The 27039-nt window shown below is 36.1% G+C and overlaps 1 protein-coding gene across 2 annotated transcripts in view; it reads right to left on the reverse strand.

Annotated features, from left to right (window-relative positions):
• Window positions 1-27039, reverse strand: part of LOC149552082 (uncharacterized) — a 107906-nt gene that overhangs the window by 29134 nt on the left and 51733 nt on the right. For both annotated transcript variants that reach the window (XM_089787554.1, XM_089787553.1), the window contains exon 14: window positions 26968-27039. In XM_089787554.1, coding sequence (XP_089643680.1) covers window positions 26968-27039 — 72 coding nt within the window. The remainder of the gene's footprint in view (window positions 1-26967) is intronic.

Raw genomic sequence — 27039 nt, forward strand, 5'->3', positions numbered from 1 at the left:
GAATATGGCAGTGCTTAGTATATTTGCAGCGATCCCCGAAAATCAACATAGTATCAAAGCCAAGTTGAACAAGAGATGTATAGCAAATTCTTTGAAACAAAGGTACGTGGAGGAGGCATAGAAACAAACAATCACATTCTCTCTCATTCGATTGGAAGAAAATAGAAGAAGACAGGAAAACATTTAGTGCCAATTTACAAATAGCAGTGTGTCTGTTGAAGAAAATTGTTATATTAAACATATACATATCTTTGGCATGAAATTAGTTTGTTGTTTCTGATAGACTTTAATCGCAAATATCAACATATGTGAAAAAAACCATATGTGAGGAGGTCATTACTCAGAGGGATCCTGACATTAGAGATAGCTTGGAGATTTTAAATTGCAAATGTCGACATATGTGAGTCAGGAAAGATTAGTCTGCCATTTAAGAGGAATGGGTCACTAAGATGATGAATCATGATGCAAATCTTCAATTTCCTCAGATTGGATACTGATCTGGTATATTTGTGTGAGCTCAGTGATTTGAAGATTGTAACCTACATGGGATTAGAAGACACGCAATATTGATCGGCTCTTGTTGTGGAGTGAGATCTATTCAGATGGGGAGAAAATATAGTGTGTAGATCGTGTTCGAGGTCTCACTGAGTTTAGAAAGTGTGATAGTAATGATCTCACTACAAGACAATTAGAATGTTGATCAACTGTCTCCAATGCAAGCTTGGATGATTGTAGAGAATCAAGATTGGACTTGACTCAATGTAGATGTGCTCGATGGATCACATGCTTGTGGATTGATGGATCATTCCCAAATCAGATAAACCTCGTAGTACAAAAAAAAACCAATGTCAATTCCAATGTTGAAATGGGGTGCTAACAAGGCTACACTGGCAAATATGTAAGGAGTCAAAGTGACTTGTTGATGGAGATGGGTCGAGGTGGGTACAATGTGCAAGTTGCACTACTCGAGAGTGTGATTCATTCTCATGCTCGAACAGAACAAAACTGGTGGGCAAGCAAGAAGGGAGTCATTGTTAATGGTGTCCACCGTGTCAAATCAACTCAAAAGAAGGTAAGTAGTATAGCATAAAGGTGGGCCATATTGGAGGGACCATACCTAACACGTAGAAACACCGAGAGAGATTTCGAAAACAAATAGGAAGTAATGCTAACTGAATGGCATTGAACATGATTATCTCCTTTTAAATCAAGGGTGAGTTGCAATCTAATTGGTCAGGGAGAAAAATGGAAGAAAAGCCAATTTGACTTGGCAAGGTGTATCACATCGATTTGACTTGACAAATCACATCGGTAAGTATAGTTATCATTAGTTGTGTTACATATTAAACTAAAGTTTATAATTAGTAGCTAGTTTATAAATGAGAATTTATAAGGAAAGTATATTAATTTAAGAATGATATTTAATAACTTAATATTATGTTTTGTTACATATAAATATGTTTTGGATTAAAGGCAAAAACAAGTTTTGAAGGGACCCAAAATCCTTTACAACAAAAGCCTCTTACAAGAAGATGCACATGAGAAAGACAATCATGAAGCAATTACTAGCAAAAAACAAAAAGACAACTAACAACAAGAAACTATGCAGCATCATCAACAAAAGCAACGAGAGTAAAACAGTCCAACAAAGACACAGAAAACAAAAAAGACCAAAACAGAAAAACCAGGAAACTAGACCAAGTCCAAGAGAAGACGCTTGGTTTGATTTTCTAGATCTTCCAGCTTCTACAAAGTTTACAGGATGGAGTCCGCTTTAGGCTCTTCCACTTTGGTGTCCTCCGTCTTCTTTCTCATATTGGCCCTTGTTCTCTTGCTAGGACCCGTGATTTCTTCAATGTCTTCCTCATCCTTGTCCAAATTAATGACCATTTGTTTTTGCAGCATTTCATAAATATTTTTATCGTTCATCCTAGACGCCTTTAGTTGCTTGTGATTATGGAGCAAAATGGTAACCAGCAAAGCTTCATTCTTCTCTGTCCTTTCAATCAAATTCTTAATATTGTTCTCCATTTCCTTAACTAGACTACTCAAATCAGTATTCTTCTCATTACCAATTTCCTTTCTAGCATCCTTCATTTCCATCTTAATCGACTAAATTTCATTGACAACCCAGTTGTCAAACTTAAGGGAATTAGAATACCTAGCCTGAGCAATGTCAAGAATCTTCAAGTTAACCATTTCTTTATCCTTATTTCTAGTCTAGGACTGGTCCAGCAGCATAGTAACCTGGGCTTCTTAGTGTCCTATTCAATATCAATATTACAATCCACCCTATAATCACTAATGTCATTTAGGGCTTTCACTGCAATGGCTTCCAAATTGGTGTGCTGACTACAATTCTCATTCAACTAAGACCTGGGAGACAACCCCTTAGCTTCCTCAGTATAGTCCTCCTCGATCTCATCACTGGCATAATTATCATCCTCCAGAATCTCCTTGTCTTCCACACCATACCCTCTATCAAAATCAACATTACACTCTGCATTATTATAATCTTTTTTTTCTAGTTTTTCTTCTGCCTTATCCTTGTGGAATGTGAGATCTTCATTACCTTCCCACATTCATCTTTCGTGTTAATCTTTTCCTCTTCCTCATTATCAGCCTGATCATCATCATCAAGAGTGCTAACCTCCTCCCCTTCAAAACTACCATTTTTCTCAATTTCCTGGTCCTTAGTCTCCAAGGAGGTAGAATTATCCTCTGAACTATCAATAGAAGTGGACAAAGCAGTCTCTTCTGATTTAGACACTTTGATTTTTTTCTGCTTCATAAATATGTTAAACAATACAATTAATTAGCATTATTCTGAGTTCTTTATATTGTTATTGAAACATAAATGAAATGAAATGAAATTTAAATATATTTACAAATATTGAACTTCTAGGAGAATATGTCACCTAACGAAAAGTCATATATATAGAAATTAAGTATTTTGTTATCTTAATTTAATTATTCAAAATAAAGAGAGATGTTATAATCATTTATGTTGTTAGTAATAGACATGAGTTAAATTACTAACATTCAAATTAACATTCTTATATGTATTTCTATACGCACTATAAGAGCTATGTGCCTTGATCTTTTCCTCTGAGAATGTTCTTGGAGGCAAAGGAGGATTGATATTGGATTGAAAGGGAGTCTAACGCTTCTTCAAAGGTAAAGGAGATAGAAGACTGATGTTCAAAAGGAGTCTGATACATTTGTTTAAAGGAGTGGATAGGGATATGTTTCATTTGATCTTTGAAGATCTTGACCAAATTCAGAGGGAGTTTCAACACTGTTAAATCTGTAACTTCAATTACCATACTGATCTGATTGCACAGATCATACAAATTTATTCTTGTATGGAAGGCCTATATATAATTGTTCCTTGTTTAGGCATGATCGACGTCTCCCTTGGATTATGGCATTTAAGATTGAACTTAACTAATCTTAGTTAGTTTGAATAAACAAATAAAAGCTATTACTCCTTGACGCTGATAATGAGAAAACAATGTAGGGCCGACCTAAATAGGGTCATGTCCCTTCAACGGACATGCCCTTTGGTTGCCTTATTTATATAGGGTATGGTTGTAGATAAAGGACACACAAATAACATACAGTCTGCTCTTTTAGTAATTTTGCCCTATACGAATTATTGCAGAGATAAAACAATTTTAGAATAGCATTTAATACTTTTGGTAATCCTTCATAGATGTCTGAATTATAGAAGATCATCTTCAGCAAAAAGAAAAGCATACAAGGTATTATCTCAGTCTGATTTACAACAGAATTTGCAGAAACTTTACATGGTATCAGAGCTCAAGTAGTCGAACCTAGGCTCTGCAAATTGACAATCAGACTTTTATCTCTAGCGACATCCTTCTATCTTCAAGGCAAGCACAATCAAACCCGAGGACAAGTTTGATGGGAAAGAACACTTCATTGCTTGGAAATTCAAAATTACAATGATTCTTGAAGACAATGATGTGAAACAATTTGTTGATTCAGCATCCAAGCAACCTACTGTTGAACCTAATAAAACTATCTGGAGTAAAGGAATCAGGAAAGTCATGCAGATCATATTAGATGGAGTGAAAAATGAATAGTACCTATGCTAATGAAACATCAAACAGCATTTCATTGATGAATGCATTATTAAATGCATATGAGGTTAACAATGTGACTAGAACCCTTGCACTAAAAAAGGCAACTAAATCATATATAGATAAAGAAGGGAGAATCTATGAACTCTTACTTCCTAAGGGTGGCTAGTCTAAGAGACGAACTTGCAAGTATAGGGATCATAATTAAAGACAAGGAATTAACAATTATGGCTATAGATGGGTTACCAAATTCATGGGAAACATTCTCACAAGAAGTAAGTGCTAGAGACAATCTTCTAGACTTTAATAGACTTAAAAGAGATTACCTACAAGAAGAATCTAGGAAACTTAAGAAAGGAGAAAGACTAAAAATTGACGATGAGGAACTTCATTTTCTCAATACAAATTCATATAAAAGTAAGAAGAAGCACTTCAAGAAGAAGAAAGGTAATCAAAGAAATGACAAACCTAAGAAAGATCTATCCAAAATAAAATGCTTCAAATGTGAAAAATTTGGACACTATAGATCTAATTGCCCTGAGAATACAAAGCAGAAAGTAAACTATACAAACATTACTAGGAAAGAAGATAACTATGATCTTGAGAATCGTGTATTGTATTTTGCACTGTCAAATGAAGTATCAAGCAAAGCATGGGTAATTGATAGCGGATCATCTCGATACAAAGAAGCACTAGACTCAATATCTGAAGAAGTTGATAGCGAAGTTACCATGGGTGATAATTCTGCTCATTCAGTCAAAGGAATCGGGAATAGCACCTTGAAACTGAAGTCGAGTAGTTCTCTACATCTCAAAGGAGTACTCTATGTACCAGGAATAAAAAGGAATCTAATCTCAATTACAGCACTTGAAGATGATGGACGTAATGTTGCATTCATGGAGAAAGCAAAAGACCCAAAAGATTTTCTAGTTATGCAGCAAACATGAGTGATTTATCTAAATCAGAACCAACCAATGTTTTAGATGCTAGTAAACATACAGCTTGAAAGAAACATCTAAAGCATATAGGATTTACATACCTGGTCAAAAAAACATTGAACTTAGTAGGGATGTAATATTTGAAAAAGATTTGGCATTCAAAAGAGCCCTAAGTTTTGGAGAACCCTCTCCCTTACCTAGTTCTGAAGAAAATACTAAATCTAAGTTTCAAAGGGAGAACACTGAAGAAATTGAAGATGAAATTCAAAATCTTAATCTTGAGAAAACTCAAAATCCAAAGAAAAGAGCACTTTGGGCCATTAAGACAGTAGAGGAAGCACAAGACTTCGCTGCAGCATCAGGAACCTTCAGAGAAAGCAAAAGACCCAAAAGATTTTCTAGTTATGTAGCAAACATGAGTGATTTATCTAAATCAGAACCAACCAATGTTTCAAATGCTATTAAACATACAACTTGGAAGGATGCTATGACGGAAGAATACTAATCCATTATTAAGAATGATGTTTGGGAAATTGTTGCAAGACCTGAAGGAAAATTTGTTGTTTCTACTAAGTGGATATTTAAAATCAAGCATGCTACTAACGGTGGCATTGAAAAATATAAAGCCAGATTTGTAGCAAGGGGATTCTCTCAAAAAGAGGGAATTGATTATGAAGAAACCTTTTCTCCTGTTGCCAGATACACATCTGTAAAAGCATTCCTAGCTATTGCAACATCAAAGGGATGGAAAGTACATCAGATGAATGTAAAAATAGCTTTTCTGAATGGAAAGATTACAGAAGAGGTATATTTGGAGCAACCTGAAGGATTTGAAACTCATAACCCTAAAGTTTTTGTTTGCAGACTCAAGAAAGCTTTCTATGGGATTAAACAAGCTCCAAGGGCATAATACGAAAGAATTGATAATTATCTCACCAGCTTAGGATTCTCCAAGAATGAAGCTGATCCAAATCTATATTATAAAAGGGATAAAGATGATATGGTAATTTTGATACTGTATGTTGATGATTTACTAATAACAAGTGATGACCATCTTATAGATCAATGCAAGAAAGATCTAATCAAAGAATTTGAGATGAAAGATTTAGGACTTCTTCATTACTTCCTAAGACTGGAAGTATGGCAAAATTTTAACAACATCATACTTAATCAAGGAAAGTATACATTAGACGTCTTGAAGAGATTTGGAATGTGGAACTGCAGGCCTATGTCTTCTCCAATTGAGACTAATCTACATAAACTTAAGGAAGCAACAGCAAAATCACCTTCCATAGATTCTACTCTTTACAAACAGATGATTGTGTCTCTTATGTACTTGGTAAATACAAGACCTCATATTTGCTATGTTGTTAATGCCTTAAGTCAGTTTATGTGTGAGCCAAAGGAGATTCATCTAGTTGCAGTCAAACATATCATGAGATACTTACAAGGCATTCTTAATCTTGGGCTCAAGTATGAGAAAGTTGACTTGGACTTACATGGATACATAGACTCAGATTGTGTTGGAAGTGTTACTAATAGGAAAAAGCACTTCAGGATGTTGTTTCAGTTTAGGCTCAACGATAATATCTTGGATATGTAGAAAGCAAGCATCAATAACACACAGTTCCACAGAAGCTGAATACATTGCCGCACCAATGGCCTCTCGGGAAGTAGTTTGGCTTAGAAAGTTACTTGTGGGGATTATCTGCTCAATCCATGAATCCTACTATTATTCATTGTGATAATCAAAGTTCCATCAAGCTTTCTGTGACTCCAATTTTCCATGGCAAGTCCAAGCATATTGAAATTCCTTATCATTATGTAAGAGATATGGTAGATAGGAATACTTTAAAATTAGAATACATTTGCACTGCAAATCAGACAGCAAATATTCTTATCAAACCTCTCTCTCGAGTGAAGATAGATCACTTCAGGAAAACACTTGGTATGGTTGAATTGTAATACATTTATATTTTTTAAATTATTATTAAAAAAAAACTTATTGTTAGGCTATTGACTGTTATAGGCTCCACCATTTGTATTCATTATTTAAGAGGTGACGATCTCTGAGATAGTGAACACTTGTATAAAAGACATTATGAGAGATGACGATCTCTTAGATAATGTGTTGAACAGTAGAGAACTACTGTCAAGATCTGGATGAGTTCAAGATCACATTGTGATATAAACACACTTCATTAAAGGCAACTAGTTGAGGAGCTCAGATGATTGATTTTCAAGAGGAGTTTTGAAAGTCCTTGTGTGTGACTATATGACTTTAATGGGCCTACCCCCTGTGTACATCATGAGGAAGTGACGACTTCTAAATGATCATCACTTGTATTTGCAGAAGTTATTGAAAGATGACGATCTTACAATAACTTAATTTTCTATTATGATAGATATCTTACAATATCTATGCAAATCCTAATAGATTATACTTTGCATGGTATATGTTTATATTGTAAGCATTATGAAAATGTGTGTGCACATACCTTAGAAATATTTTTTGAGTACATGGTGAATGTTATGCAAATTGATGTTCTGAAAGGCCATTACTCATAGTTCTTGGTGAATATCTTGCATCTCAACATTCTAGAAGGCCATTACTCAGAGTATTTCATTAATATCATTGATATTCTGGGAAATCAATACTCATGATATCATATGTGATATTTAACATTTTTGAGTAATTGGTGAATAGGTTGATGTTCTGGGAGATCAATAATCATGATATTAGATGTGATATCAAACCTTACTTGAGTACTTGGTGAATATCATGTGTTGATATTTTAGGAGACCAATACTCATGATATCATATGTTATATCAAAATATTACTTAGAGTATTTGGTGAATACCATGTGTTGATATTCTAGAAAACCAATACTCTTGATATCAAATGTGATATCAAAATGGTGGATATCTTCTAATCAAAGATTTCCTTTACATTTGTCATTCCTAATATTACCAATGGTGTAATCTCTAGATTCTATATTGTGTTTATCCTCCCTGGCTAAGAGGGAGTGTTGATGTTTGGTAGCTTCATTTGGATAAACTTATATAAAATTATATATATGATATAATTTATATATGTGTGTGTGTGTTCATCATATATGAGATATATGTTTATTATCATATGAGAGAAATTAATATAATATATATATATATATGATTAAGTTTTTATTATATTTATTATCTAATTAATGGACATGTCTTTTCATCGCTTATTCTCAATTTAAATAAGAGGTCAATGCTATTTGGAAAATGCATACCAAGAATATGGCAGTGCTTAGTAAATTTGCAGCGATACCGAAAAATCAACACTTCCTAGCACCCCCCACCCTCTCACCTACCTTCCCATATTTAGTGCTAACAATAAAATAATGCTTGATGAGAACATAATTCCTCCTTTGCACAGACTAACCATCAAAGAGCAGCATAATAAATTCAAACCAATGTTGAAACAGATTAAACTTCAAAACTGAAGAATAAAAAACTTTTTGTCAACCACCTTAAAAAGCCTACAATTTTTCCACAACACTTTAGGTTTTTGCAACATTGAATGTATAATTTTGTTTTTTTTTTTTGGTACGAAAATAAACAAACTGAGTGAAAATAACGAGAAAAGAACAAGATGGAGATACGTATTTTCACGTGGTCTACACTGAGCCTCTGTTGATCAAATGCAAGAATCGTGAACGAACAATGGTTGTTACACATGGTCCTCACTGATTGAACATGGTATGAACCACTTTAGAGAAGGAAAGATAGATGAATGAAAGGAAAACAAAGAGGTCTAACAACCCACTCTGATACATATTGAATTTGAGAGAAAAAGTGTGAAGCTCAAACAAACAAATCTAATCAATCAGCTTCAACATCAGATTATTACATTGCAATGGCTTTATAAAGCATTTCTTCCTTCTAGCTACCCCACCACCAACTACCAACATGTAACTAATTACTAATTAAAACTAGCATATAATAAACTATTATTAGCATGTTAATTTATTATTTATTACAATGCTCTAAGTCATGACTCATAAATGGCATAATTTTTAATAAGTTAAAATCATTTCCTTCAAAGTGATAAATGCACTACATCTATTTGTGGTGGAAAGACTATGGTGTAAATTGCAAAAACACCAAATCATCAAAACCTAGCAATCTAAATTTTGTGTTGGCTCCATACCACTTCTAGGAGTTGTGCAATTTTAAGTATTTTTTAAGCCATTCATAAAAATAGATGCATCAAATTAATCCAAAAGTGCCTTAATCATTCTTATGCATTTTACAACCTTAATCTTTGTACCATAAAGGTGAAGAGGAAGAAGCATTGTGAAATTGACTTGGATGACATTGACCATATTTGCATGATGAAGATGAAGATGAAGATGAAGGTATTTTAATGACGTCCAAGAGACCAGCCAGCCTATGGGACCCTTTTCATGTTCTTTTCAACGTCAGCCCGCCTGTTATGAATCTACTTTAAGAAGCTCGATGTTTTATGTAGTCTTGTTTCCTCAAAAATCTGGTGTAATTGGCCCTCCTTCAAATTGTCCTCAAACTGCACCTGAATATCTTGGTATGCCCCACAGTCAGTCAAAGATGAAGTGGCATTCCGTTTCTACACATCCTTTACTGTAGTAGATGCATTTTCTTTCTTCCCAATCCTCCTTGGGCACTATTCACCTCCCTGTCTCATACCATAAATCATGAGATCTCGTTCGTAACTGCGCCACTGACAGCCTATTTTTACATTTCATATCTATATGAAGGTAATCTTTAATCTCATGGCACCACATGGAGTTGAACTCTTTCACATAGTGGGCCTTTTTCTTCCCTATTTGTTTTGTCAACATGCCTACTTCAAATTTTTCTGGGACAAACCGTCTTATCTCTTCATTGGTGTTGGGGCACTCTAGGATGTTAATGTCCCACTTAATTAGTCATTTTTCATTTTGCTTCATCCATGTTTTCTTTCTTCAAGCTAGCCCCTCTTCAACAACCAATTTGGGCCATCATTGCTTGTCCATATTTTCCACCTTTTTTAAAGAGCTTAACAGGCATATAACCGCATTGGCTTCCATCGGGAACATCCCTGCTTCAGCCAAGAGGATCTCGAATGCTATAGTTGATTTGACTTTAAGGTTAGCAGTGATGAGGTTCTTTTGTATTCGTTCTATTTGCTTCCATTTGTAGTTGGATAGGCTGCCCCCGCAAACCTCGCACCCGTATAACACAAGGGTGACCAGCAGTCCAAAAAGAATCTACTTGGTTTTCCAATCTCAAAGCTCTACCTATCGACACCTATTTTGCAGCAAAAAAGAAGCCCTCCAAACCCCTTGTATCCGCTTAGCTCTACAAGTTTCCCAATTGAGCTTGTTTTTAAAGTCTATGCCCAAGTAATTATACTCTTCCACTATCTCAAGAGTATTTCCTTCGAATTGGAAGTCAACTTGTCGTTTCTTTCTTAGAGAGAACACCATCTTTAGTCTTGTTGGTGTTCACTTGCATCCCAACTTCGTGGCTGAAGCTCTCCAAAGTTTTCAAGTGTTCACTTAGACCTTCGGTTGTTTGTCCAATTAGAATAAGATCATCCACATAGAGAAGCAACTTCACCACATATTTGACGAGTTGGACTCCTCCCCCTGAAGTTTTAATTAACCATTCCTCCAACTTATCAATATATAAGCCAAATAGGGTAGGCGAGAGAGGGCAGCCCTGCTTAACCCCAATATCACTGCCAAAACATTCTAACATGCCATCTTTCGTTCTGATTCTAGCTCTAACATTCTCATAAAGTCTATGAATAGTCGCTCTAAGCTCATTTGGAATTTTAAGTTCCTCCAACTGTTTCTAAAGTTTTGTCTCTGGGAGAGTGTCAAAAGCTTTTTTAAAGTCCACAAAACAACAAAAAGCCTCTTTGCCTTCGATATCCCAAACCTTCTCAATAAGGTGTGTAAGAGTGATGCAATGCTCAATCAAAGAATATTTTGGTCTAAACCCAACCTAACCTTTTTCTCTCTTTTCTTCTTTCTTAGCCCAGCAACTGATTATGCGCTCTATCATGCCCCCAAATAATTTGCAAGGGAGGGGATTAACCATAATCGTGCAGTAGTTAGAAGGATTGTTGATATCTCCACTCTTGTGTAGAGGTATCACCACGTTGGTGGTCCAACTTGACGGAAAGCCATTTTGATTAACTTTGTTGAAAATATCTAGAATGTGTGGAGAAAGAAGTTCCATGCCCCACTTTAAAATTTCAGCTTGCAGCCCATCAATATCCTTTGCTTTATTAATTGCTAGATTCTTTATTCCTTGCTTGATGTCCTCTACTGAGAAAAGTTCAATATAGGTGCTAATTCTGGGAGGTTTATTTCTATCTTGGATTCTCTCATAAAGGAGTTTTGCATACTCAAACCACTGGCAGTCCGTAATATTGTTTCTAATTTGCTGCTTCTTTTGTTGTAGTTCTTTTCAAAACTTCCTAGGGTTGTTGTCATGTCCCCTCTCTAGTCTAACTAGCAAAGTCATGAGAGTTGGCCTATTATTGGAATCTCGTAGGCTAGTAATGGTGGATAGAGACTCATACTGGATACTCAATGACCAGAGTTGGTTTTGCAGTCAGTCTGAGAGCCAGTCAGAACAGTTTCTTAATTTTAGGGATTTTCCTCAAATTTAGGAGGTTGTGGCAGTGATCAAATTTGAGGCTCCTCAGGACTAGAATACGGTTTCAATTTCAAGGTGACAGGGTATATTCCCTCCTAAGAGCATCCCTAGTTTTTAGGGATGGGACTGCCAATTGGCCCACATTCCCCAGCATCAGTCACAAGGAGGTGACAAGATCCATTCACTATTTATTTGGTTGGTTTGGCTTTCCAATTGAATAAAAGGAAATATATTTAATATTTCATAAGTTTGTGTTTAAATAAATTAAAATAAAGCTATTTATATAGCTAATTTGAGTAATAAGGGGATTTTGTCTTCATCTGGTCAGGCAGGCCGATGTGTTATAACTCGTTGGAAACGTCTTGAATTATTATAACTTATTTTCATCATCCAGAGACCTTCGAGCACCTAGAATTATGTTATTTGAGGAAAGGGGTGTTTTTCCTATACATAAAGGCCTTTTAATTGAGAAGATGCCATTTTATAACAAAGGGAAAGGCATATTCTCACTTTAGGGTTTGATTCGCTTTGAGAGGGAGATAAAAGCAGATGTTAACTCATTCTTTCATTATCTTTTACATTTTCATTCTTGGTTTTTGCAATTTTGCTTTGAGGAGCAATTCTAGAGGACTGGGACGCAAACCCTAGAGCCTGGCTATTGGGATGCAAACCCCAATAGATGGTTTCAGCAGCATTCTACAGTATTGTTTCAGCAGTTGATAAAGATTGTTAAGTTCAGCGTTTGGGGGTGCTTGTGCATTGTACATTGAGGGTCTTGTTTGGCATGTTAGGATCTTCTTGCTGCCTTGGCGTGACTATAGCTGCTGTACAGCTGCCTTTTAGCTAGCACGTAATGATTTATTGGTTGGTTTACATCAGCCATCTCTACCCTTTTCATGTGTAGCTGGTCCATTCTTGCAGTTAGTGTCTTCATTCCTTGTTTGTAAATACCTTTGTTGGCATACTGATTACATATCTTGCCTGGTACGATTTGTAACTATTCTGGTTGATTGAATATTATATTATTTGCTACTATTGTTAATTATTGTTTTACTTATATCTGGAAAATACAAAAAAGAAAAGAAACAATCTTTCTGCAACTTCTGTCTAATTCTCTAAGACCACAAGGAAAGCACAAGAAAATCTATTATTTTAATTAAAGTTTACAAAAGTTCAGTGAAAGGATCCTTTTGGGATCTTTCAGTGGTATCAGAGCCTGAATCCTACCAGCCTGTAGGGTTTCAGTGAAATTATCACAAGTTGTTACAAATAAGGGTTTGATAATTCATTTCAGCATTTGGCATCTATTTTTATCTATCTTCTATGCATCCCGACGGAGAAATACATAGGTTCTACAAGCGCAGGAGAAACTAGTGATGAGTAGAGGCCACCAGAGATGCAAACACCAGCTATGGGTGAGGCACAGGGTGCTACTGGTGACAGCATGCCTACAGAGGCAGAGGAGAGAGAGTTCATTTGAACTTTGATTGTTTCGCAACCCAGGATAATCTAGACACTAGACAAATTACAGAATACCCTGGAGCGGATGGAATTGGATAGGCGTAGAGGTAGACAGGAAAGAAAGGGAAGGAGCAGGTCAGTTTTTGTTGCGGGAAGCCAGCTCAGTCATCGATCCCATGTCTCAACAGAGAACTCCCTTCATTCCCATAGGCAGGAACATCCATGTATTCCTACTTTGGATAGACCATTATTGCCTTAGTTTGGGCAAGTTGAGCAGCCTACACAAGTGGAGCCACCTGAGGTTGGATTCCAGGATTCAATCATGGCAGCTACAGCTAAGTTCAGAACCCTACAACCAGAGGTTAGGAATGTTTTTCCTTTTCCACAGTATTGTGCACAGCGTAAGGATAACACCGTGTTCAGAGAAGACAGGGGCTACAGACCATAGCAGAACATCGACACAAACTTATCAATGCAAATCTTACAGTTAGAAAACTGGAGACCCAAAGTAGCATGTTCAAAAATTCAATCTAGGAAATATCAGAGTCTCTTTGGTTGTCTCAAAAAATGCAAAACTCAAAAAGCTCCTCAAATGTTGAGCAGTCCACAGCCCAAAACAATATTTTGAAACTCAAAAACAAAGAATCAGAATTAGAGTGCTTGAAAGATTCCCTGAAATGTGGAACTGAGAAACACATTAAAAGTTGGACCTCCATCTGTAATAACAACAGCAGTACACCTCTTTCTAGGGTTGAAAAGTTGTTCAATCAAAACTGTAAGAAGAAAGGACTAGACATGCACAAGAACTTAGCCTCAAGATCTGCAGGCTACCTCCTATATGCACACATCCATTTATTGCAGGTTACTCCTTTCTTGGTGAACAACTGGATATCAGCAATGTTACTTTGGACAAAGCTTGGCTAGAGTATGACTCCACATTGTTTTTTCGCTCTCTCTACTACAGATAGGCTCTGGCTTCTGAAGGCTAGAAGGAAATTGTTTTCCTTGTCTTCGATGGTCTTCCTTGATGAGGACCTTACTAAATCCCAAGTGGTGGAACTTAAACCCACTAGAGAGCTTGTGGCCACACCTAGGCGGCAAGGGAAGTGGGTTGTTATACGGAACTTGAAGGCGACTATTAGGGACTCCTTCACCCTAGGTTGGGAGCCACTACAGTAGTTGCAGCGAAATGATGATCACAAGCGTGGTTGGGCACAAAGAAACATGGGGATGATTCCTTGCATGTCAATTGTTGGAATGGCAATAGGTCACATTAGTCCATGTCAGGCTTACTTAGGACGCTATTGGTTCATCTAACCTTTTGATGGTTACAGTGACTCATGACAGCCTCATCCAGTCCTCTCTCTGGAGTGGCAAGTATCCCTAGTTTTTGACTTAAGAGACAAGGTTCGAAGTTCCGATGGTGTTAGGGGATCTTTTGGGGGGGGGGGGGGGGGGTGCTTACTTTATTAGAAATCGACTTCTGAGTGTGATATCAATTGCTCTTTGATAGTGTTGCCAAATTCTTAAGGTCCGGGTTGGGTAGACAACATGGCATCATAGGGACATCTGCAGTGTGTTACTTTTCTTTGAAATCCTCTTTCTATGCTATCCATGATAGGGTGGAGAGAGATCCCTATACAGAACTTTATGACAATATTGCTCAGCTTTCTATGGTGGGGGTCATTATCATTATTGGAGACTTCAATACATGGACCAAGGACTTGCAGACCTCCCTCCACAACCAAGTGGATGACTCTTTGTGGAGTTTTGAAACGGATCCATCCTTGGGCCACTGTAGATCCTCTTATGACTTGTTGGGGCCCCTCATGAGGTATAGCCGTAATCTTCTACAACTATGTTTCATTTGGTGATCCTAAATGGTCTTCATAGTTTTCCCAGCTCTAATGCAATCACTTTTTGGCCTCATTGTGGTGGTGCGAGCATTGTGGATCGTCGATCATGCCGCCCTCAGTCTCGTTATCAATGCTTACCCATATACACCCCCACCTCTCCTCCCCCCTTGCAACAACTCCCTTCACCCTGCGCCCTTGCCTTTGCTTTGATAGCCAAGTTGTTGAGTTGGGTTTGGGGACGGATTCGGGTTCGAGGTTCGGGGAAAAAAATATCCCATTTGGGTCCATGGGTGGGTTCGTGATTATATATAAATATGTAAATATATACAAGAGAAACATGCATAGTTGTGAAACTAAGTCATTTCGCAGTATGAATATATGTTGCTTGATCATTAATCAATGCCAAATGTCAACAATAAATATTAAATACTAGCTCATTAATCTATCTTCATGATTTTAAAGAAAATCATGCATTGAATTACTAAATTGCAAAATGAAATTGCAAAACGTAGACTAGTTCATCAAATAATAAAGTTTTTGAAACATAATGAAAAATGACAAGTGTTTAGTAGTTTATCAATGATCATAGTATGAAATACCCTTCAAGAGTCAAATGGATCACACAAAAATGAGGGATCAATGGCTTCATCATTGGCTCAAACTATATTTAGAAACTCGTCTTTGGAACCCAAACCGGTTCCACTAGTCCCAAATGCTGCTATATCATCATCCTCCTCAATATGAGAGATTAGAAGAGTGAAATGTTTTTATTAGGTTCCTTTTCGAGTTAAATTTATTTTAAAATTCTCTTTAAAGTTGTTTTATTTCACATTTTGAACCCTACCGCCCCGGGTTCGCTCCAACAAGGAGTCGGGTGAACCCACAATCCAAAATAAGGACCCTGCCCGAACTCGAATCCGGGCTGCAAGGGACGAATCCGGTATTCCAGTTCGATAGTGGTGACATGGAACTCTTTACCAATCACCTCAGGCATTTCCTTCCCTCGGATTCCTTCTCCACCCTCCAGTGTACCTCCTCCATGTTTGACTGCCTTTCCACCTCCATTTGCTACATGGCCCTCCTCTCGTTCCCCTAGATACCACTATGTTGACCCCATTCCCCAAGCACAAGAACCCCTGCCACATATAAATAAGAGATAATACTCAAAGATAATAAACAATTCTGCAAAATAATATAAGATTATCTCAATATAATATAGATAAATATCTAATTTAAATCTATGCTTTGCACATACAAAAATATCCTCCATTTTTCTATATATAGTATGATCTTTATTAATGTCGAAAAATAGATAAACTAACTAATTTCATTTATATTCATATCAAATTGTTTAGAAAATATATTTTGCTTTATATACATATATTCAATCACCATATATTTTCAGTTATACTATCTCATATAATATAAATATGAAATAATTATTAATTTACTTTAAATGATATATACTTACCTTGACTTCACACGGTTCACATTGTCAAAGCCTTTGGTTTTATCACTTCTAGTACAAAAGGACCCTTGCTGACACGTCAGTGAGGATTTCTTTCAAATCTGTGAACAATAATATTTCCTTTAATGTTCCTTTTACACTTTTATTTTTGCAATATAATTTAATGCGATATTTTAACTTCTTCTTGATGCCTGCTTGCAAACATGACTCATTGTCTCTTCACTCTGCTTGACTTTATGTGTTGGACCCGCTTCTTATTCACCAATTGGCACTTTGTTACCCACATGTATTTTTAGACCCCCTCTTAATATAGAAGGATTTTTGCATAGTCCTGCACTAATGCCTTGACGGCATACCTAATGCACCATTCATCTCTCCCTAATGACTGAAAATTTAAGTGTCCTCCTCAAACTTCTTTAATCCTTATAATGTTGATCAAGTTCGCATCACGTCAAATATGAAAAGATGTGGTCTTCTAGCTTGTTTTAGTTGCAACACTTCCTAGAAGAGCAATAGCTAAAGGTAGAATAATGGATACATAGTTTTGTTTCATATCCTTGGATATGCTCTCCTCTAAACTGCTGAAAGTCTCAGATTCACCGTCTGCCCAAAATGCAGTAACAAATAACTCTGAATTTGCAACAAGAAATTCTATGCTTTGGTCTTGTCTTTATCAATATGGATTGCTATAATCTCTTGTATGTTAACCACTTCATATTCTTAAAGTATATATCTGAAAACTGATTTCATGAAATGTTGTGATTTTCATCAGTCATCCCATGGCTTGCTCCTCTTGATGGATTCTCCTTTATTGAATGATATGCATTCCCTCTACCAATTGCATTTGATCGATAATCTCCAGTAGAGACTTTTATCACTCGCAATTCCTACCAATGTTTTCTTCCTTAATACTAATTTCACTTGTGTCTATGGGACGTCAACAATCTCCATAAGAATACTAATAGCGTTTACTTTCTCCTGACTAAGATTCAAGATCAGAGATCGAATCTCACCCCACTAGAACAAAATACACTCTCATGCAAGATGCCAAACTTGAGAAAGGAATTTTCCATCAGAATTTCCCTTCACTATGTCTTCTTTTACGGTGACTCTATCTTCGTTCTATAAAGATGGAGTGTACATCACTGATACATTAAACATGGAGTCGCTATCCCACAAAATAATATGAATAACTCCTTATTGTTGATTAATATTGTTAATGACTCCTTTTATCAAGACATTCCCTGAATAATATGAAGCTCATAGCCCTAACTTGATTTCAGAAAGGAAATGCAGATGCCATAGGGATTCTAATATAGAGCTATTGCAGACCTGATCCACATGAAGGATGATTCTCATGGAGTATCATAGATATATCCATTTCTTTGGTAGTTGCACGAATTCATTGGATATTAATTCATTTACCATTAGCAGTAAAAGCATTCACATGCAATGTGATCTAATTTGGTGCTCATTATTGTTGTCACAAATATTCTAAACTGACATGTCCATACTCAGATTTTACAACGATAAAGGAAGCAAAGCCAAAGTCTGCTATGCGAAGATGAATTCTTTGGCATGTAATGCACATATTATCCAAACCGCCATGGACAACTCGATAATAATGCATGATATTCAAAATAGAGTAATAATTTTTGGGTTCTTCGCATGATTGATGTGTATGAAGTGTTGAATATCCATTGACGTCAATGCTAACACACTTGGATGGTCAGGCTTAATCGATAATGAAAGATAGAGATTTGGTAAGCAAAGATAGTGTCCAGCCTTGGAGAAGGCTTGGCAAGTATCACATTAAATACTTGCAAGAGAAGCAAGCTCACTTGTAACACATTTTTGGCTTCTACTACCCATCCTTCTTGGAGTCATGCCTCATTTGGTGACAGGTTGGAAGTTGAACCCAGTTGCTTGATGTCAAAATGTATTGGTGCATCCTTAGAGAACTTGAAATCATTAACCACATCTGAATCTTTAGCCCACATCAGCTTATGTACTGAGTTATCAAAACTAGAAGATTCTGTGGTGTAAGCACAATCAAGGAATGTTGCTTCAATACTGCGATTCGGATCTGTTATAAGGAATAGAAAAAATTGCACTTTTCACCTTCTCCTCACTAGAGTTGTTTTCTTTCGACTAAAGCCTCCACACAACCAAGTCTGATACTTCAACATCTTCAGTCGTGCCCATATCATCACACTGTTTCTTCTTTATAATCCTTTGGCAACAGAGACCCGCTGAGAATTGGTGAGTACCACTCACAATGTCTTTGCATCTCGATCTTGACATAATATTGACAGAGACCTGACAATAAGATGAGTTTCAGAACTCTGTCAGACCCCAGATGATCTGCATCTTCCAACACCCATTGCCTTTAATTAGTTGCATTGACCACAGGCTGTCCACTTGAAGTGCTTCCAGTTCATGACATTCACTTAATTCAAGAGTTCAAAGACTTTTCATGTTATTTGAGGCAGGTGAGAGTTCTCAAAATGGAACAGTTCGTCAGATTCAAACTTATCAAATTGTCTGGTATGCTTCCAATCTGTCAAAAGATGTTGTCAAACTGATTTTCTCATCAACTCATTAAGCCACTGCAAATTCAATAGTCTTCTACTCCGCCTTTATTACTAACAGGCTTGAGAGATAAAATTTCTGAGGATCTGTTGCAAAGGTATTAACACTGCCATTGTATTTTGTATCATTTTTCCAAAGGCAGCTCTCCTCATATTAATAAGCATAAGCCATGAATAGACATGTCCCTTCTATTTGTTAATCTAATAATTAATATTATAACATATTTATTATATTATTGTATAAATATAATAAATATAACCACAGTTATATATATTATTATTATATTAATTTATCTCATATAATAAACACACATATATAATTATACCTCGTGATATATATATATATATATATATATATATATATATATATATCCAAATGTGGAGTATAGTTTCTAGGCTCAACCTCTAATTTTGCATTCCTACTGCATGATCCTTGTGATAATGTGAGGTCATCTGATTTATTCTTATGGAGTCATCTGATTTATTCTTATGGAGCCAGGTTCTTAATTCATTTTTGATACATGAGGAGTCAATTGCCTCTTTTTCCTTTCTTTGCACTCGTGGTGTTTGATGATCATCTCACTTTGACCTCATCTAGGGTTTCGTGATTTACAAATACACTTTCTTTTATTGTGAGAAGCAGATGGATGAGACTCCTAGTGCAATTGTTGCATTGCAATCATTAAACTCTTGCTCCTTAAGGTTTTTTTCTCTTGCTTCCCCTTCTCAGGCTCAAGCGATGACATCATTGCTCCTTAATTAGGTACTTTATCCAAAGATAATGTAGTCCTCCCTCCACCCAACGCTCGATTTCAATCCAATCCAAAAACAGAAATATAACAATTACATGCAAATATAACCAATAACACAAAGGAACAAAGAACATGGAAATAGAACAGAAGACACAAAGGTTTAACGTGGTTCACCCAATCCTGGGCTACGTCCACCAAAGAGAGAGTCCACTATTATTATCCAATAATTCAACCCGATTACAATCTGCAGTCACTTGCAACTCAATACCACTGCAAGAAGCTACTAAATCATCATCAGAAAATCCCTAACCCTAAGCCAGTTTATACAAGACTTAATCAGTTAAAAAATTAAGCTAGCTTATACAAGACTTATGTTGGTTACAAAATTAGGGTCAAAATTAGGATCAGCATATGTCATCCAATAGAAAATTAACTCCTAGGACCCACCAAGGGGCCTTGACCCCAACATGGGGGCACTGCCCCCAAACCCCCGTAGAGAAATCTGGGGGGAAACTACACTAATTGAAGTGTGCAAATATTAACCACTTAGTCTAATTAGGCTTCACATAACAACACTAAAGACGTATCTTGTTGAAGACTAATATTTTACCAATCATGCCCAAGTTGCTCATGCAGATCTACTATTGTTGGCTCACTACTTTCTTGCCTTTCAACTTTAAATGGGAATGTTGGTCTTGAACTTGGTGTAGCCACTTGCTGAGTTGAAGTTTGAGTGATAAGGGATTGTCTCCCATTGATACTTCCTCCATTGCTTATAATCCCTCAATTTTTTCCATCTTTATTAATTCTGAAATATGTCCCCCACACTCACTGGCAGGTTCATTAGCTCTAATACCGCTTGCAATGTCCCTTTTTGTGTATAAAGAGAATATCTAGATTGCTACTCTATTTGCCTTTCCTTACTATGTCAACCGACAATATATGAAGCAATGGAAGATAATGTAAACACTTACGTGTTTCACTAATAATATATGCAATAAAGTGATCTAATAATGACTAAACTGATATAAAGTTCACAGTATGTAATATTATAATGGCAATAAATTTTTACAATATTAAAATGTGCTCTATTACTGGTAGTAACAGATCTATTATGTTGTTTCTGATTTACATTATAAAATATGTAAACTACAGTGGATGATGGGATCTCTGAATATGTCAGTATATCATATGCAGTGTTACAAAATTATCACTTGAAGCGATCTGGGTAACGTTGTCTCTGGTGTGTGTGTGTGTGTGTGTGTATTCTTGCAACAATGCTAATTGTTGTGCCTGATCATTCAATAAATATATGCAATGATAATGGATGTCTCTGATTAGTTCCTTTTTGTGCTTGAACCAGGTATGCCTTAGAGGCAGACTGCTCTAAACAGAGCAGATCTTTGATAAAAAATAAATAAGTATTCGATGACCTTGGAATGAAAGATGGAACTGTCATTTTATGTTACGCTGAAGATGATATGATATGTTGAAAGAGACATGCCTCAGGTCTCTTAATACTTACCTTCCTTCATTATTAATTGCTCCACTTTTCATAAGTCAATCAACTTGTATTCTGATCGCATCTCTTCATCCTTTCAACACTTTGTTGTCATTAGTTGTCATTAACAGTGGCATTTACTAATTATCAATTAGTTGATGCAGTGTTCTTTATTAATCACGTAACTCTCAATTGATATCCTTAATGGCATAATCGCTGCCATTGAAGATTCAAGAGTTGTCATCTCACCATATGATGTGGATCATTGTTTCCAATGTGCCAATATGCAAAGGGTGGAGAGTAGTTCCTTGGCTTGACAACTATTAGCTTCTCTGTAATCAACTTCCTCTTGTATTTTCCATCTGTGTTATTCCTTCCCATTTCATATACTTCTGGCATTGTTCAAACTTTAAACCTTCATGCTCTAACTATGAATCCATACATCACATATGAATAGCTGCTATCACTCAATTTTAAGTATTAATCCTTGTTTGTACAGTCTTGGCTAACATTATTTTCTTGGATCATAATTTTGCTTATTAACAACATACAACATGAATTCCACTTCCTGCCTTGACCGTACTGAGACAAAGTAATTGTCTATAGTTTATTGTTCTCTCTTGATTGTCATATCTTCTCAAGTCATCTTCTTCTTTATGTATTAATATTTTAATTTTGTGTCTTCAAAGACTTCACAAAATTGAGTCACTTAATTGGTTTGATGTGCAAAGGTTGGGGACATCACCTCTTGGAAAATGCTTGCCCACAAGCATTTTTGTGTTCTTGAGATGAGTCCTGGACCCCAAGTAGATATATCAAATGATTCCACATATATCCATTGCTGCATGTTGATGTTGAACTTTATTATATTCACCCATTATGTAGACTTTTGGATTCCAAAGTTTAGAGCTCCAATTGAGAATTGAATTTCAATTTATCCTCATGTGTGTACCCTTATCTTGCTGCTATTCCATCTTGATTTTGACATGGTGATTCTCATGTCCACACAGTAAAAGTCTCTTTGGAAATTTTGCAATGTATTTAATGCATAAACTTATGCACAAAATTTTCATTGATTATAAAAGAACATTGTTCGACAATAGAACCAAACTCTTATTTTCTCCATTGTTCCAACTCCTTATAATCGTGAATGACTTTGAAAGTTGGTAAATGTTACTATCCCTTGTGATGGACATAGAAACCATTGATTTCCATGGATTTACTGAGATGCCATGAAGCCAAATTGATCTTCCAATGTTGTAATCTTATATGTGTGGGAAGCGTAACTCCCTTCACTATAAAACTCAACCATTCTATTATTGATCTTTTTCCTAAAGTAGAAAACGTTTTTTGAATTTCATCCTATTGTAGATTGAATGAAGAAAATTTAGTGATGATATCATGAGGGCTTTTCATGTTCCAAACATATCTAAATACTACCCCTGTTGAAGTTGTACCTACATCCCAAAAAAAAAAATTCATCTTCACCATTGTGTGACTTCAAGATAACCTCTAGATTCACTTCATATGCAGGTAGTGATTAGTCTGAATGCAAAGCCAATGGGTACGAATTCTGAAAAAGTCAAGAGAGATACAGAGGGTGAGACCAGCTATGAGAAAGGTACGTGAGGCACATAATAAACCCATCGTGTAACTCAAGAAAATGCTCCACATAGAATGCCATCTTTAAAATGATGTCCCCCAGTGGGGCAGGTCTAGATCGTTTGAATATACTGTTTATAGGTGTCTATCTTGATATGCCTATTCATCTCTTTCTAAGAGGGCAAGAGATGAGATAGGGCATTCAAGGAGTAGTAGAAAGGGGGAAGGCAGTCAATGTGAATCCCAAACCCCAGCAAAGTCAACATCTAAGCAACCAACAATGAGCCCGATCAATAAGGTTTTGATCAAGCAATGGCCTTCGAAGAGTAAAATGCAAGATAAGAGTATCTATCGCACCCCTCCGAGGAATCCACAAAGCCTCATAGGCGAGGAAGGAACCAGACTAGATCAAAAATAGTGCCAAGTCTAAAAGGATAAACCCTAAACTCTGCAAGGACAATGATGTGTGGGGTATACTAACTACATTTGATGATGAATCGAAGTAGGATAGTTTGGACCCGCTCCAAAAGGATCAATCTGGCTCCAGCAAGGATGGCCCCCAAATAGTAGATTCGTAGAGAACATCGATCTAATCAGAGTGTCCAAAAGGGTCATCTTGGACCTAGTGTCTTGAAAGTGGTTCTTGAAGCACTATCCTGAAAGTGGTCCCTTGTTGATACGAGGTTGAACTACCTGGTGCAAGCTAAAGTGATGGCCCAAAAACCTGGCCCCCAAATAAGTATAAGAGGAAATGATCTCGATCTTGTCACCCTAAAATAGAAAGCAAAGGTGAAAGATCTTAAGATAATTGAACACCATCACCTTGGTCTTGCTCAGATTCACTATCAACTATTGTAGCCTGCAAAAAGAATCGAGGCTATAAAGAAGTCTTTGTAGGCGTTTGCAAGAAGAGGCCATGAAGACCACATCATCCACAAAGATAAGGATAGAGATCAACAAGTAGCAGTCATCACCTAGGAGAGAGTGTGTCTAAAGGAACTCCTCCAACTCATCAATATAGAGTCCAAATAAAGTGGGACATAGAGGGTAGCCCTATTTCACCCCAATAGTGTTATGGATAAAGTCAAACATCCCTTGGGAGGTCCTAAAGCGACCAACAATGCCCTCGTAGAGTGTCATGATGGCACTCAAGAGAGTCATTGGGATGTCAATGTCTTGTAATCTCTGGAAACGGGTCCTCTTGGGAATGGAATCAAATGCCTTGCGGAAATCCACAAAGCAACAGTAGACCTTCGAGGAACAATGGCATGCCTCCTCAATAATAGCTCTAAGAGTCAAGATGTAGTCCATAGTCCGAAAATCAAGGCGGAAACCTATTTGGCCTCTAGAAAGAAATTTCAAATATTCATATGATAGCATTTTTAAAGCATTCATATGTTATTAAACATTTATAAGCATAAGTAATTGAATGGGAATTATTTTCCTTATATAAATATCATGTATATGCGCATAGCCATAAGTTAATAAAAACATGCCTAGCTCGTGTATATATTCAAGAAAGGATATATTATTTAGATGCATTCAAGATTGCATGTTTTGTAATCAAACTCATTAGGAAAGTGGAACAGTTTAGCAAAAACTTAACAAATTATGTTTGGCCTTAGATGGGATTATTCTAAATTGTCTATGTGAATGCATTATAGTGATTTCCAACAAGGTATATGTATTTTGTGGATTTTGTGATCAAGATTAATCATTGGTCTATTACTTGGTTATACTTACAGTTTGATTGGGGTTTAGAGGTAACAGCTCTAGTGGAGTTGAGGGGCACTACCCGTCACTAGGTCTAGGGGCACCACCCCTAGCACATTCCTAGTTGTGATATAGGAAGGGGTTGAAAGGCAGAGCCCCCATCACTAAGCCCAATTTAACACCTTGAAAACCACACAGATCTTCATGACAAACACCATTTTCATATTTGTTTTAAGTCCAAGATGGGCATGTTATAAACCAAACAAGAATTGAAAGGTTAATTGTTTTCTCATTAAATCACTAAAATGTCCTAGATATGTTAGGAGAAGGCTAGCCATCCTCGAGACACACGGTGGACATTTGAACATCTCTTTCTCATCTAGGGATGCCTATTTGTCCTCTAACATACCCTGCAAATATTTTGACATCTTGGGGACATTTCCTAAATTTTGACAAAATAGGGAAACTAAGTAGAGTGTTTTAGCTATCCCCAACACTCAAAATGTCATAAATGGAACAAGGATAAAAGGGAAGGAGACATTTGCCCCAAGAGCACTAGTTAAAACTTAGAACACACTAGTAATCTACAAAAAAATGCTAACCCTAAACCAAAATAATAGGGTTTAGAGTTAGTCATAAGGCCTAGTAAAAATATAAAATTAAAAAACTACACCCTTGTGCTTAGATTAAGAACAATTTGGGGTTAGAATTTAGAATTTTAAGTAGCGCTAGTTTTAAACATTAGGGTTTAAATTTTAAAATTGAGAATTTAAAGAGTAAAACTTTGTTGCTTAAGTAATAGAGTTTAACATTAGAAACCTAATGGCTAGATTTTAATGCTAAATCCCTAATGATTGGGCCTTAGTGTTTAATGCTAAAGTTCTAACCATTAGAGTTTAAAATTAAAAAGTTTAAAACCCTCACCAGAAGGAATCAAAATTAATTTAAAAACTGATAATAGCCCTAAGGGCCTTACCCGCATGAAGATGAAGTATTTTACTGAATCACTATAATGACTACCTTATTTTATCCATTGTGAGTGAATTCTAATCACAAGTGATGCTACCTTGACAAAGTATGAATCTGCTCTCAAAAATTTGAAATCTGGACTGTAAAAAAGAGGGAACTGAAAATGGGAATTTTACACGCAAAATGGGACATGCCAAAAAAGGTTATACATTAAATTGAGATTTTCAAGAAAACTGTGATTTGCTCATTCCTTGGCAGTCATACCCAAGCCCACAAAAAACAGCAGTTTGATTCAGATTATATATATGACCAGTCTAAGTTGCAGTAACTATTAATAAATCAGAAGTTTTTAAAAGCTTGCTTTTATGGTATAGAAACTAATTTAGAATCCTTTCTCGCAAATAAAATTGCATGAGAACCAGCAAATGATCCTTCCTCTGAAACTTCTAGTTCTCTTAAATGCATGGAGTGTATATCACTATATTATATTCACATCAAGTTTCATTTGAGAATGACTGAATTCAATCTCCTTATCATGATTCCCTATACCACAAGCAAACAGACTTGTTGACTTTCCCCCCTTGCTCTCAATGATTTCATCTCTTTAAACTTGCTCAAGAAAAATCACTGCCCTGGAACATGAAATTATTGTTTCACCCATACTTATGAAAACTAAATTCTATTCACAAGTTACAACACCAAATTCATAAATGCTGCAAGTGTTACAGCAGAAAAAGTAATGATAAAATTTGGCATACATAAGCGATGAAGTAATAACCCAAAAGTGAATTAGCAAAAGAAAGCAAATAACAATAGAAGCAATGATTGAAAGAATAGAAATTGTCCAGTATATATACAATGCAAGGGTTGTCACCAAGGCCAGCACTGTCCTGAAATTCCCTAGTAACACCTTGTCATTACTACAGTTATCTTGACACTTCTAAATCAGATCTTCAAGTAAGAACTTTTCTTTATACTTCAATCAGTATAAATATAGGGTTACCTACCTACATTGATCAAGCAGCTAGTAATTGATTACCCAGTGAACTTCACATATAGTTGAATCAATGCTTGAATACAATACAAATACCAGGAACATTTTTTGTTTTGTTGTATAGAAATGTCCTCTGTATTGCAAATTTAGTAAATATCTGTAGAATTGTAACTCTCAAATTCTTGCAATGTAGCTTGACTGAAAAATACAAGAAAAAATAGAAACAACCATATTGAACGAATGAAAGTACATAAGCAAAATGCCAATAAATTAAAAAAATTACAGAAGAGAATCCCCATTCAACAATCATATAAAATTAAAGAAGAGGAGAGGGGCAAACCTTCCACATCCATGTACGAGTTTTGTCAAGAACAAACTTTGCACGCTTCACCTTCAAAAGAAATGCCATCAC

The sequence above is a fragment of the Cupressus sempervirens genome, chromosome 6, assembly GCF_028749045.1.
Source record: "Cupressus sempervirens isolate cs-2001-9-10 chromosome 6, ASM2874904v1, whole genome shotgun sequence".
Classification (NCBI taxonomy): Eukaryota; Viridiplantae; Streptophyta; class Pinopsida; order Cupressales; family Cupressaceae; genus Cupressus; species Cupressus sempervirens.